Source organism: Ranitomeya imitator, chromosome 8, assembly GCF_032444005.1.
Source record: "Ranitomeya imitator isolate aRanImi1 chromosome 8, aRanImi1.pri, whole genome shotgun sequence".
Taxonomy (NCBI): Eukaryota; Metazoa; Chordata; class Amphibia; order Anura; family Dendrobatidae; genus Ranitomeya; species Ranitomeya imitator.
The window spans coordinates 15,188,294-15,200,710 of NC_091289.1; the positions used below are offsets into that span (position 1 = coordinate 15,188,294).

The following is a 12,417-nucleotide window of genomic DNA, read 5'->3' on the forward strand; positions in this document are numbered from 1 at the left end:
AGTTGAGGTCTTCACTTTACCGGTGGGGTTTGCACATTGCCACTTTCTCTGATGTGGCTATAATTTCGGGCCATAGTAGGGGCTCTGATAGAATTCCCCATCCAGCCCATTCTCCGGTGGTTGGAGTTGTGTGTGTGTGTGTATTTGCCCTCTCTATGCCCATACATAATATGGCGCTTACTGCAGTGGTTGTGCGTTTCCCTCTTTAGGTAGGAAGTGATCTGTGCGCATGTTCCCCGTCCTCTGACTGCCGGGGCATTACAGACGGGACCCGAGAATGACGTATGCAAATCAGTGATGCCATCAGGTAGTTCCACATGACCCGCACCGCCATAGGCGACCGGACATGATGCATCTTCCGGTGCTACTGATGGGACACATGCGCCCCAATACCGAGATCACCTGTGCACACATCCAGTTTAGAGTCTATTTAAGACCAGCTGGGACACACTTAAATATGACCCCCTGAAGATGCCAACGCGAAACGTGCGTTGGGGCTTTCCTCATGGTTTCTCTCCTGGGGAATTGTGGACAAGAGCAATTCATAAGTCATGTACATGTCGTATTAGGTGCAGCTCAAAATTGGAATACTTCCTAGACTCCATTCTGGCTCTGCACTATTGCACTTACAGTTGTGGCCAAAAGTATTGACACCCCTGCAATTCTGTCAGATAATACTCAGTTTCTTCCTGAAAATGATTGCAATCAAATTCTTTGGTATTATCTCCATTTAATTTGTCTTAAATGAAAAAACACAAAAGAGAATGAAGCAAAAAGCAAAACATTGATCATTTCACACAAAACTCCAAAAATGGGCCAGACAAAAGTATTGGCACCCTCAGCCTAATACTTGGTTGCACAACCTTTAGCCAAAATAACTGCGACCAACCGCTTCCGGTAACCATCAATGAGTTTCTTACAAAGCTCTGCTGGAATTTTAGACCATTCTTCTTTGGCAAACTGCTCCAGGTCCCTGATATTTGAAGGGTGTCTTCTCCAAACTGCCATTTTTAGATCTCTCCACAGGTGTTCTATGGGATTCAGGTCTGGACTCATTGCTGGCCACCTTAGAAGTGTCCAGTGCTTTTTCTCAAACCATTTTCTAGTGCTTTTTGAAGTGTGTTTTGGGTCATTGTCCTGCTGGAAGACCCATGACCTCTGAGGGAGACCCAGCTTTCTCACACTGGGCCCTACATTATGCTGCTAAATTTGTTGGTAGTCTTCAGACTTCATAATGCCATGCACACGGTCAAGCAGTCCAGTGCCAGAGGCAGCAAAGCAACCCCAAAACATCAGGTAACCTCCGCCATGTTTGACTGTAGGGACCGTGTCCTTTTCTTTGAATGCCTCTTTTTTCTCCTGTAAACTCTATGTTGATGCCTTTGCCCAAAAAGCTCTACTTTTGTCTCATTTGACCAGGGAACATTCTTCCAAAACGTTTTAGGCTTTTTCAGGTAAGTTTTGGCAAACTCCAGCCTGGCTCTTTTATGTCTCGGGGTAAGAAGTGGGGTCTTCCTGGGTCTCCTACCATACAGTCCCTTTTCATTCAGACGCCGACGGATAGTACGGGTTGACACTGTTGTACCCTTGGACTGCAGGGCAGCTTGAACTTGTTTGGATGTTAGTCGAGGTTCTTTATCCAACATCCGCACAATCTTGCATTGAAATCTCTCGTCAATTTTCCTTTTCCGTCCACATCTAGGGAGGTTAGCCACAGTGCCATGGGCTTTAAACTTCTCGATGACACTGCGCACGGTAGACACAGGAACACTCAGGTCTTTGGAGATGGACTTGTAGCCTTGAGATTGCTCATGCTTCCTCACAATTTGGTTTCTCAAGTCCTCAGACAGTTCTTTGGTCTTGTTTCTTTTCTCCATGCTCAATGTGGTACACACAAGGACACGGGACAGAGGTTGAGTCAACTTTAATCCATGTCAACTGGCTGCTGTGTGAATTAGTTATTGCCAACACCTGTTAGGTGCCACAGGTAAGTTACAGGTGCTGTTAATTACACTAATTAGAGAAGCATCACATGATTTTTCCAACAGTGCCAATACTTTTGTCCACCCCCTTTTTTATGTTTGGTGTGGAATTATATCCAATTTGGCTTTAGGACAATTCTTTTTGTGTTTCTTTTTTTCATTTAAGACAAATTAAATGAAGATAATAATAACAAAGAATTTGTGTTTGCAATCATTTTCAGGAAGAAACTGAGTATTATCTGACAGAATTGCAGGGGTGTCAATACTTTTGGCCACAACTGTATATTGTCTTCCATATGCACAAAAAGCACCAGCACTTCTGAAAAGACCCATATTGATACAGATTGAGAGACCCTTGCTCTTTCTACCTATCCCTCGCTATAGGTTGTACATGCTTTCATTCATGCCATGTGCCTTTATATGTAATAAAGTTATAGGTTTGCACACGTATTTATGGCGGTATTATCAGTCTTTGTATTGCAGTGATTTTTATTCTGTAACTTGTAGCTGTAAACGCCATTACCGGGTTAGGGGCTCATTTCGATGTGTTTAGTCTGGCCCGTGCTGAGCCCCAAGGTTCTCCTGTAAGAGGAAGCACAGCTCTGGAGCACAAACTGCTGCTCTCCTCAGTGAAAGACTGTGCGGGATCATGTGGTTTCTATGACACCAAAGCTAAAAGGAAACAGTTTATAAGTCAGGTTATTATTAGATATCATGCAGTAAACGGGAGCCGCGTCACGTGCCCCAATAGAGCGGCTGTTGGCTCTGCCAGTCTCTCGGCAATTTAGAGTACGGCCATTAAAAGCCAATGTGACGCCTGGAGGACAGCGGAGAGGAGGCTACATTTTGCCATGAGATCAGACTAGTAGAGTGCCGCAGTTATTTAAGGACATCGCGTCAAATGATGCCGCTGGTAATTGCAAGGTCCAGGAAGAAGCACAGAAATAGCTCCATAACAGCAGCGCACTCAAAACATGAGAACGACGGGCCCGAGAGAAAAGCCCTCACAAAACAAGGCCGAAAACAAAAGCCTCTAGCTGTTGCCCATAGCAACCAGTCACAGCACAGCTTTCACCTGACCACAGCTCTTTGAGAAATGAAAGCTGTCCTCTGATTGGTCGTCACGGGAATTTGTTCAATGAGGCCCGGTGTTGTCACCCGATGCATAAATGAACACTGTGTCACTTCTTGCAAACGGCGGCACAGAGGGCGAGGGGTCTCCTTAGGGCAAGCTATCTGGCAAACTATGTAGATTCCTAAGGCCCGGCAGACACAAGGAACGTCTTCATATTTATTTATTGTGTCAGAAAAAGTCTTCCGGAACATTCTCTAAAACATTTGCAAGGACAAAAAAAAAATGATAAGGGGGAAATGCTGACGAGGGATTGGAGTCAAGCGAAGCTCGATAAGCCGCAAAGCAAATAGCAACATAGTAAATGTCTGTAGATAACAAAATGTCACGTAAACCGGGGAAAAAAAAGAATAAAGGAGGAATTAGATGAACAATACCGAGAATAATAGAGAACTAATAACTTCCTGATATAGACAATATCAAAAGGAGATCACTAGAAATAAAAAGATATAGCAATAGGTAGAAGACAAAAAAAAAATTAAAGAAAATTATATATATATATATATATATATATATATATATATATATATATATATATATATATATATATATATATATATATATATATATATATATATATATATATATATACACACACACATATACATATATATATACACACACACACATACTATACATACATATATACACACATATATTATCATATATTATACAAGTGCTTCTCACCAAGTTAGCATATCATCAAGAAGTTAATTTCAGTTCTTCAATACAAAAAGTGAAACTCATACTATATAGAGTCATTATACAGAGTGATCTATTCCACGTGTCTTTCTGTTAATGTTGATGATTATGGCTTACAGCCAATGAGAACCCAAAAGTCATTATCTCAGTAAATTAGAATACTTTATAACACCAGCTTGAAAAATGATTTAAAATCTGAAATGCTCACCTACTGAAATGTATGTTCAGTAAATGCACTCAATACTTGGTTGGGGCTCCTTTTGCATCCATTACTGCATCAATGCGGCGTGGCATAGAGGCGATCAGCCTGTGGCGCTGCTGAGGGGTTATGGAAGCCCAGGTTGCTTTGATAGCAGTCTTCAGCTCGTCTGCATTGTTGGGTCTGGTGTTTCATCTTCCTCTTGACAATACTATAGAATCTCTATGGGGTTAAGGTCAGGCGAGTTTGCCGCCAATCAAGCCCAGTGATACCATTGTGTGTAAACCAGGTATTGGTACTTGTAGCAGTGTGGACAGGGGCCAAGTCCTGCTGGAGAATTAAATCTCAATCTCCATTAAGCTTGTCGGCAGAGGGAAGCATGAAGTGCTCTAAAATTTCCTGGTAGACGGCTGCACTGACTTTGGTCTTGGTAAAACACAGTGGACCTACACCAGCAGATGACACTGCTCCCCAAACCATCACTGACTGTGGAGACTTCACACCAGACCTCCAGCAGCTTGAATTGTGGCCTCCACTCTTCCTCCAGACTCGGGGACCTTGATTTCCAAAGTCTAGTGTGAAGTAGATGGAAATTTCATTCTCCAGCAGCACTTGGCACCTGTCCACACTGCCAAAAGTACCAAATACCTGGTTTACAAACAGTATCAATTGGCTTGATTGGCAGCAAACTAGCCTGACATTAACCCCATAGAAAATCTATAGGGTATGGTCAAGAGGAAGATGAGAGACACCAGACGAGCTGAAGGCTGCTATCAAAGCAACCTGGGCTTCCATAACCCCTCAGCAATGCCACAGGTTAATCGCCTCCATGCCACGCCAACTGATGCAAAAGGAACCCCGACCAAGTATTGAAAGCATTTACTGAACATTTTGGATTTTAAAATCATTTTTCAAGCTGGTGTCATAAAGTATTCTAAATTACTGATAACTTTTGGGTTTTCATTGGCTGTAAGCCATAATCATCAACATTAACAGAAATAAACACCTGAAATATATATTGGTCATTACAGAGTGATCTGAGTTTCACTTTTTGTATTGAAGAACTGAAATAAATTAACTTTTTGAGAATATTCTAATTTTGTGAGAATCACTTGTATGTATTTATTTTATGAAAGACAGATCACAAAGATTACAAAAGAAAAAGTGAACTTTTATCAGCCCAGAACCTTTTTTGTACTTTTATATTACAACCAGATTGTTTGGGAGGCTTTGCACCTACTATTTTTCTATTATTCTGCCGTTCATTTATTTTTGATTGATGTAAAATATATGATACAGTTGTGGATAGTAGATGGATGTGTTCACCCTTTACCTCCACCGTTCTTGTAGCAGAGGTACGGAAATCTCCATACGTTTCCCAAACCAACAGCGAAACCCACGCAGGACATGATGAAATCCATCTGACGAGTCCATGTCTCTCTCTCTGGGATGGGTATTTTCACTGGGCCCATAGCGGACAGCACCAGAGGAGCGATGACTGCCTTTTCTTCTGGGACGGTTTCCCCCCCGCCTCCTGTCTCAGATCCCTCCATTTCTGGGGCACTGGAGCTCCCATCTTTCTCTGTAGAAATGCAAAAAAAACAAACAAACATTTGGCCATGTTACGGTTATAATTATCACATGTGTTTTAAAAATTAAATTACTCCCAAACAGGAGCTTCCCTTTAACCCCCGCATGTCACAGTCAGGGTCAGATCAATGCATCTTACGTCCACCTATAACAGCAGCAACCGGAACTCGCTCAGATTGCTGCTGTTTAATCATTTAGATGTCGCCAATCACTGATGGGTATTTACAGTTAATGGTCTGGTTCCAGTGTGAATGTACACCAGTTGCAAGTGGTCCCTCTGCGGTGTGATTGATGGATACCGATAGAGGCCATGGCCTCTGAGAGACCACCAAAGACTACATTGCTGCCATTTTGTCCTAAATGTCAATATAACTAAATACAGAACAACCTTGGTAAGGCATGCCACAGTAAGAGTGATCGCAAGCTCATGCCCTGTACGGATAACAATACATAAATATCCACGTCCTTTTTATATTTGATATATAGGTAGAGTTACACACACACACTGATAACACATCATCTGAGCACATTCACTCATCACTACTGAAAACTTCATAGTGCATAACTATTCACCCCCCTCCCCCAAAAGTCAGCACTTTGTGGAGCCTCTTTTAGAGGCAATTACAGCTGAAAGTCACTTTGGATAAGTCTCTGAGCTTTCCACAGTGGGACGTGTGCCCATTCCTGAAGTCAAAACCTCTGTCTCAGTCTCAAACCACTGACCGACAAACAGGTTTTGCTCAAGTATATCCCTGTATTTTGCGCCATCCATTGTCCCCTCGACTCGGACCATTTTCCCCATCCCTTCTGGCGAAAAACATCCCCACAGCATCATGCTGCAACCACCATGTTTCACTGTGGGGATGGTGTTCTTGGAGTGATGAGCTGTATTGGTTTGGAGCCAGACATAGCTTTTACCTCGGTGGCCAAAAAATTTAATTTTGGTCTCATCTGACCACAGCACCTTCCTCCATACATTTGGGGAGTTTCCCACATGTCTTGACAAACTCAAAATGAGCCTTGCAATTATTTTGTGTAAGTAAAGGCTTTTTTTCTCCCCCCTCTAATGAGTGTACGGCTTATTGTGGTCGTATGGACAGATACTTCAGTCTCTGTTGTGGAACTCTGCAGCTCTTTCAGGGTTACCTTTGGTCTCTGTGCTGTCTCTCCGATTAATGCCCTCCTTGCCCGAGCTGAGAGTTTTGGTGGACAGACCTCTCTTGGCAGGTTTCTTGTGGCACCATGTTCTTTACATTTGATGATAATGGATTTGATGGTGCTCTGGGGGATCATCAGAGATTGGGAAATTTTTGTTTGTTTTATAACCCAACCCTGACTTGCATTTCTCAACATCTTTGTCCTGAACTCGTTTGGAGATCTCCTTGGCCTTCATGGTGCTTGGAGATCTCCTTGGTCTTCATGAAGATCAAGGAGATCTCCAAACAGCACCATGAAGATCAAGGAGATCTCCAAACAGCACCATGAAGATCAAGGAGATCTCCAAACACCACAATGAAGGCCAACGAGATCTGCAAACACCACCATGAAGATCAAGGAGATCTCCAAACACCACAATGAAGGCCAAGGAGATCTGCAAACACCACCGTGAAGATCAAGGAGATCTCCAAACACCACCATGGTGTTTGGAGCTCTCCTTGATCTTCCAGGTGATGGTTAGTGGAGCCTCTTGTTAATGGTGTTGCAGCCTTTGTGGCCTTTCAGAGAAGGTAAAGTGTATATACTGACCGACATGTGACACTTACATTGCACACAGGGGGCGTCCTGTTACTAAGCATGGGACTTATGAAGGCAAATGCTTGCACCAGAACGTTTTAAGGGCTTCATAGCAAAAAGGGGTGAATACATACGCACATGCCAATTTTTAGTTATTTTATCCCAGAAATTTAATTTATGCCTGTATTTTTTCTCTCTTTACCTACTTAGACTATTTAGTGCTGAAGCATCACACACAAATCGGATTATAAAAATATAGAAACGGGTATAATGTAACAAAATAGGTAAAAATCCAAGGGGGTGAAAAATTTTTGCAAGCCAATGTATATACAAGGGTCTCCACCCTGGAAGCCAAGGTATAACTCCTCCATAAATTCACTCACTTCCCAGATAATAATTATATGTTGTAACTTATTAATCTGCCCCGTGCAGAACACAAATTAAATAAACCTTGTAATTGCACCCTGATTGGTTAACGATTATCTCCTAATTAGCCCTTAAATTAATTAGAGTTGGTTGAGAGCGGCATAAAGAGATCAGACAGGTCTCTGCGATATCAGACAACGCCGATGCTGCAGATATCACATTGTTATTTCATGCAATGGCTATAAACTGACATCACAAGAATTAAGACCAAATATTATGCCAGGGACGCTGCCACAATTGCAAGGGAGGTAATGGTGGCATGTGGAATCAAAGATTGGAATACAAAGATCACATGCGAGGATTAGAACCCAATTTAGATGGCTCGTCTAATGAAGGCAGCCTTGGCTCCCCCTAGTGGTGGGCGCAGGAAGAAAAAAATAGGAGCATTAAAGTCTATGTGCATGCAGGGGATATGGATAATTGTATTAGAGAAAATCGATTTCAACATTGAAGTATTTTTTTTTTTTTTAAAGAAACCTCTTATGTAGAAAACATTTATCAGTCCATAGATCAAAGGACCACGGCACTGGCTGCTTTACTGTGACCTAACAGAAGAAAAACAAAAGGGTCCATAAGGAAAGGTGGGGGAGGGGGCAGAGTGAACGAGAGCATTACCAATTCACAGCAAGGTCATTGGGTTATTTCCATGGGTCTTGTCCTTGGGGTGAATGCAGAATAGAACTGATCAATACTCCTCATATCATTACAAGGACTTATTGCATCTTATTGGATTTCCTCACACAGCGCTACACTACCATTTTCTTCATATACTGACCACCATACATTGATCAATTGTAATTACATAAAGAAATATTTATAGCAGATTAGATAGATAGATATAGAGAGAGAGAGATACACACACATACACACAGTATATTATATGAAGCCAGTCATTATATAGAGAGAGGATGAGAGCGATTGTTATCAGAGCCTTCACCAGTATCACTGTGTCGTTTCACGTATTACTGCTATAATATAATGTACAAGAATATAACTATTATAATACTGCCCCTATGTACAAGAATATAACTACTATAATACTGCCCCTATGTACAAGAATATAACTACTATAATACTGCCCCTATGTACAAGAATATAACAACTATAATACTGCCCCTACGTACAGGAATATAACTACTATAATACTGCTCCTATGTACAAGAATATAACTACTATAATACTGCCCCTATGTACACGAATATAACTACTATAATACTGCCCCTATGTACAAGAATATAACTACTATAATACTGCCCCTATGTACAAGAATATAACTACTATAATACTGCCCCTATGTACAAGAATATAACTACTATAATACTGCCCCTATGTACAAGAATATAACTACTATAATACTGCCCCCTATGTACAAGAATATAACTATTATAATACTGCCCCTATGTACAAGAATATAACTACTATAATACTGCCCCTATGTACAGGAATATAACTACTATAATACTGCCCCTATGTACAGGAATATAACTACTATAATACTGCCCCCTATGTACAAGAATATAACTATTATAATACTGCCCCTATGTACAAGAATATAACTACTATAATACTGCCCCTATGTACAAGAATATAACTACTATAATACTGCCCCTATGTACACGAATATAACTACTATAATACTGACCCTATGTACAAGAATATAACCACTATAATACTGCTCCTATGTACAAGAATATAACCACTATAATACTGCTCCTATGTACAAGAATGTAACTACTATAATACTGCCCCTATGTACAAGAATATAACTACTATAATACTGCCCCTATGTACAAGAATATAACTACTATAATACTGCCCCTATGTACAAGAATATAACTACTATAATACTGCCCCTATGTACAAGAATATAACTACTATAATACTGCTCCTATGTGCAAGAATATAACTACTATAATACTGCTCCTATGTACAAGAATATAACTACTATAATACTGCCCTCTATATGTAAGAATATCACTAATACTGTTGGCAGCTGCTCTTCAGCCATCATCACTCTCCATTAGATCGCATACAGGACATGTTGGGATCAGGCTGCTTAATGCTTCATAAGTCACACAAGCCATAATGTACGGCTGCCAGTGATGGAACTATGGAGTGTGCTGACTACTTGTACCCATGCTCTAATCTCTGCCACGTTTATTCACAGTATAATATTGATGTTTATTAATAAGTCTTCTACTGTTTTGCGTATACAGCTCCTATGCGGACCCGTCTGTCTCCAGGGTACAAACTCTAAGTAAACGCTGTATAATCTGACCCTGCAGCCACGTTTACTCCATTCTCCTCCTGCCACATAACAGGACCCGACTACACAGGGATGGTTTGTAGTCTGTTACCATAGCGACACAGGCGCTGTGTACATAAACCGGTAGGACAATTTTTAATCTAGATGACCATTTGTGGCCACTTTAAATAGCAAAAGAAAAAGTTGTATAAGTCTACACACCCTTTACGAGGGGGTGGGGGGTTCAAATGGTGTTTGTCAGATGAGCACAGACTTCTGTCCTGTCCAAGACGCAATCTCGTCTCCACCGCACCAGCCGCCTTTTTAATTAGCAGACAGCAAATATTAACCTGCCCTGTGACTTCCCGGTAGCGTGCGGCTCTGCGGTCTCTATGGACAGGACACTTTGGCGCAGATTCTCTCGGCTCCGTGTTACTGGGAAGAACATTTGGGCAAATTATAGTTATCACGTAGGGTCCAGACAAAACACTCGCTCCGTGTAATCCCGGCCATCTGCCGCCTCCGCCACGCCGGTCATAAACCCTTAATTAAAAATGGAGCAGATATTCAATCACCGCCATCCTCGTCCTCCAGTCTCCTATGTACGGAGGCCAGGGGCACTGACAATCGCACCGGATGACACCGAGGCGTCAATGACTAATGACCAACTAATGACGCCCGTGCTGCCGAGGGTCTAACGATAAGAACAGCAGACCGCGCAATTGCTGTGGCCGCCATCCCAATATCAAAGCGTCTTGAATGCCCCCAAATCTTTCAGAAATGCACATTTTGAGGCTTGAGAACAGCATCATTGGTGACTATATCACAGGACAAGGTTCAAAAATAAAAATGGTAGAGTTGGATTGATGCTTTCGATGGCCAAGAGGCACCTTTGTGATTCCTAGCTCCAAATTCAACGCATAGACCCATCACTAAATGACCACATTCTGACTTCCTACAGCCACCACTAGAGGGAGCTGACTGCATACAGAGTATATATTGAACTCAACCAAAGTACAGTATACAGTCCGCTCCTGAGCTCCCCCTAGTGGTGACTGATAACAGCCAGAAGAATTCAGATTGGAGACTACGGCTTCTCTGCAGACCTGCAATGCATCGATGACAGTAGTTGTGCATCAAAACAGCTGTCTGTGGATGGATACCATGCTTGGCATAGGTGGCTTTCCTTCATAGGATGCTGCCCTTCCCGTGGTTGTTCCTTCCCGGGGAAAGGCCTGGCTATTCACTGCTTGCGTCGAGAAACACGTGATGGTGTCTCCGCAGCTTCTTTACATGCATCTGCATATTTCCCATAAGGGATGGGGGCAGTGTTCTGGAATCACTGCGTTGAGAAACACGTGATGGTGTCTCCGCGGTGTTGGATGTTTTGGTCTCCCCGAGGCCAATCATCTGTGCCTTTATAGTAGTTGTGCATCAGGCATGGGGCGGCCCTCAGGACCGTGCACACAAGTTATTGGTCAAAACGGTGTGTGGTTGCAGGAAGGAAATATTTTTATCTTTACCTTGTCTGGTCTAGGGTCCGAATAATTTTAGAGGCTCATCTGGGGTCAGATTAGTTATAAGGACCTGATTAATTGTGAGGTTCTGATCGGAGGTCTGAGTGCCCCATCAATTATAAGGATTGGGTCTTGGGGTCTCTGGAAATAGAAGGCTCTGAATAATTTTAAGGGTCCTGTCTAAGGTCTAATCAATTATAGGGGCTTGGGGTCTGCTCACTTATTGGGGGTCTTAGCTGCAGTTTAATGACAGATTTAAGGGTCTGGTCTCGTGGATGATTTATTTTGGTGGTTTGAGTCGGGTCTGAAAGTTTAGGGGTCTGGCTTGGCATCTGGTTTCACTACTAATATTAACACATTTTGGTGTAAAGTTCTGCAAAGTCCACAAGCATCAGCCCCATGTAAGGATTAATGCTGGTGAACAACTGACTCAGTCTGCAGTTCCATGTAAGGACCATTATTCGTACTTGCCGGGACTGTTCAGTGAATTGGGGTGTAAAATCTGTGCCCATATTTGGGCGTTTTTGGACATTGTGTTTGGGGGACTTTCCAAAAGCCTGGGAACCCCAACAGCAGATTACACCAGCCCCTTTGTTCTAGAGCTGTCGGCACCAGAGCCGTGTTCTGACGATGGAGCCAGACCACAATCTCCGCTTTTCCCCTCCCCCCAACCACTACAACACCCAACATCTCATCCCGAGTAGCAGTCATCATGGATTCTGCGCATTCTCCCGTTTATTGCTCTCCAGCATTCAGGTTTAAAACACAGAAAATTCTGTAATCCGCTAAGAAGCGAACATCCATAATCTCCGCGTAACCATGGTAACGTCATACTCCGCATTCATTACCACACGTCACGTAGTTGGCAGGTTTTCCTTTCCGTGTTTCCA

The 12,417-nt window shown here is 42.4% G+C and overlaps 1 protein-coding gene across 4 annotated transcripts in view; it reads right to left on the reverse strand.

Annotated features, from left to right (window-relative positions):
• LOC138647409 (sodium- and chloride-dependent creatine transporter 1-like) overlaps positions 1 to 12,417 on the reverse strand; it is a 63,148-nt gene that overhangs the window by 33,848 nt on the left and 16,883 nt on the right. For all 4 annotated transcript variants that reach the window (XR_011314966.1, XR_011314965.1, XM_069736392.1 and 1 more), the window contains exon 2: positions 5,349 to 5,597. Coding sequence is in view for 2 of the 4 variants with exons in the window: in XM_069736392.1 (XP_069592493.1) it covers positions 5,349 to 5,597 (249 nt within the window). In the remaining 2 variants the exon portion in view is untranslated. The remainder of the gene's footprint in view (positions 1 to 5,348; positions 5,598 to 12,417) is intronic.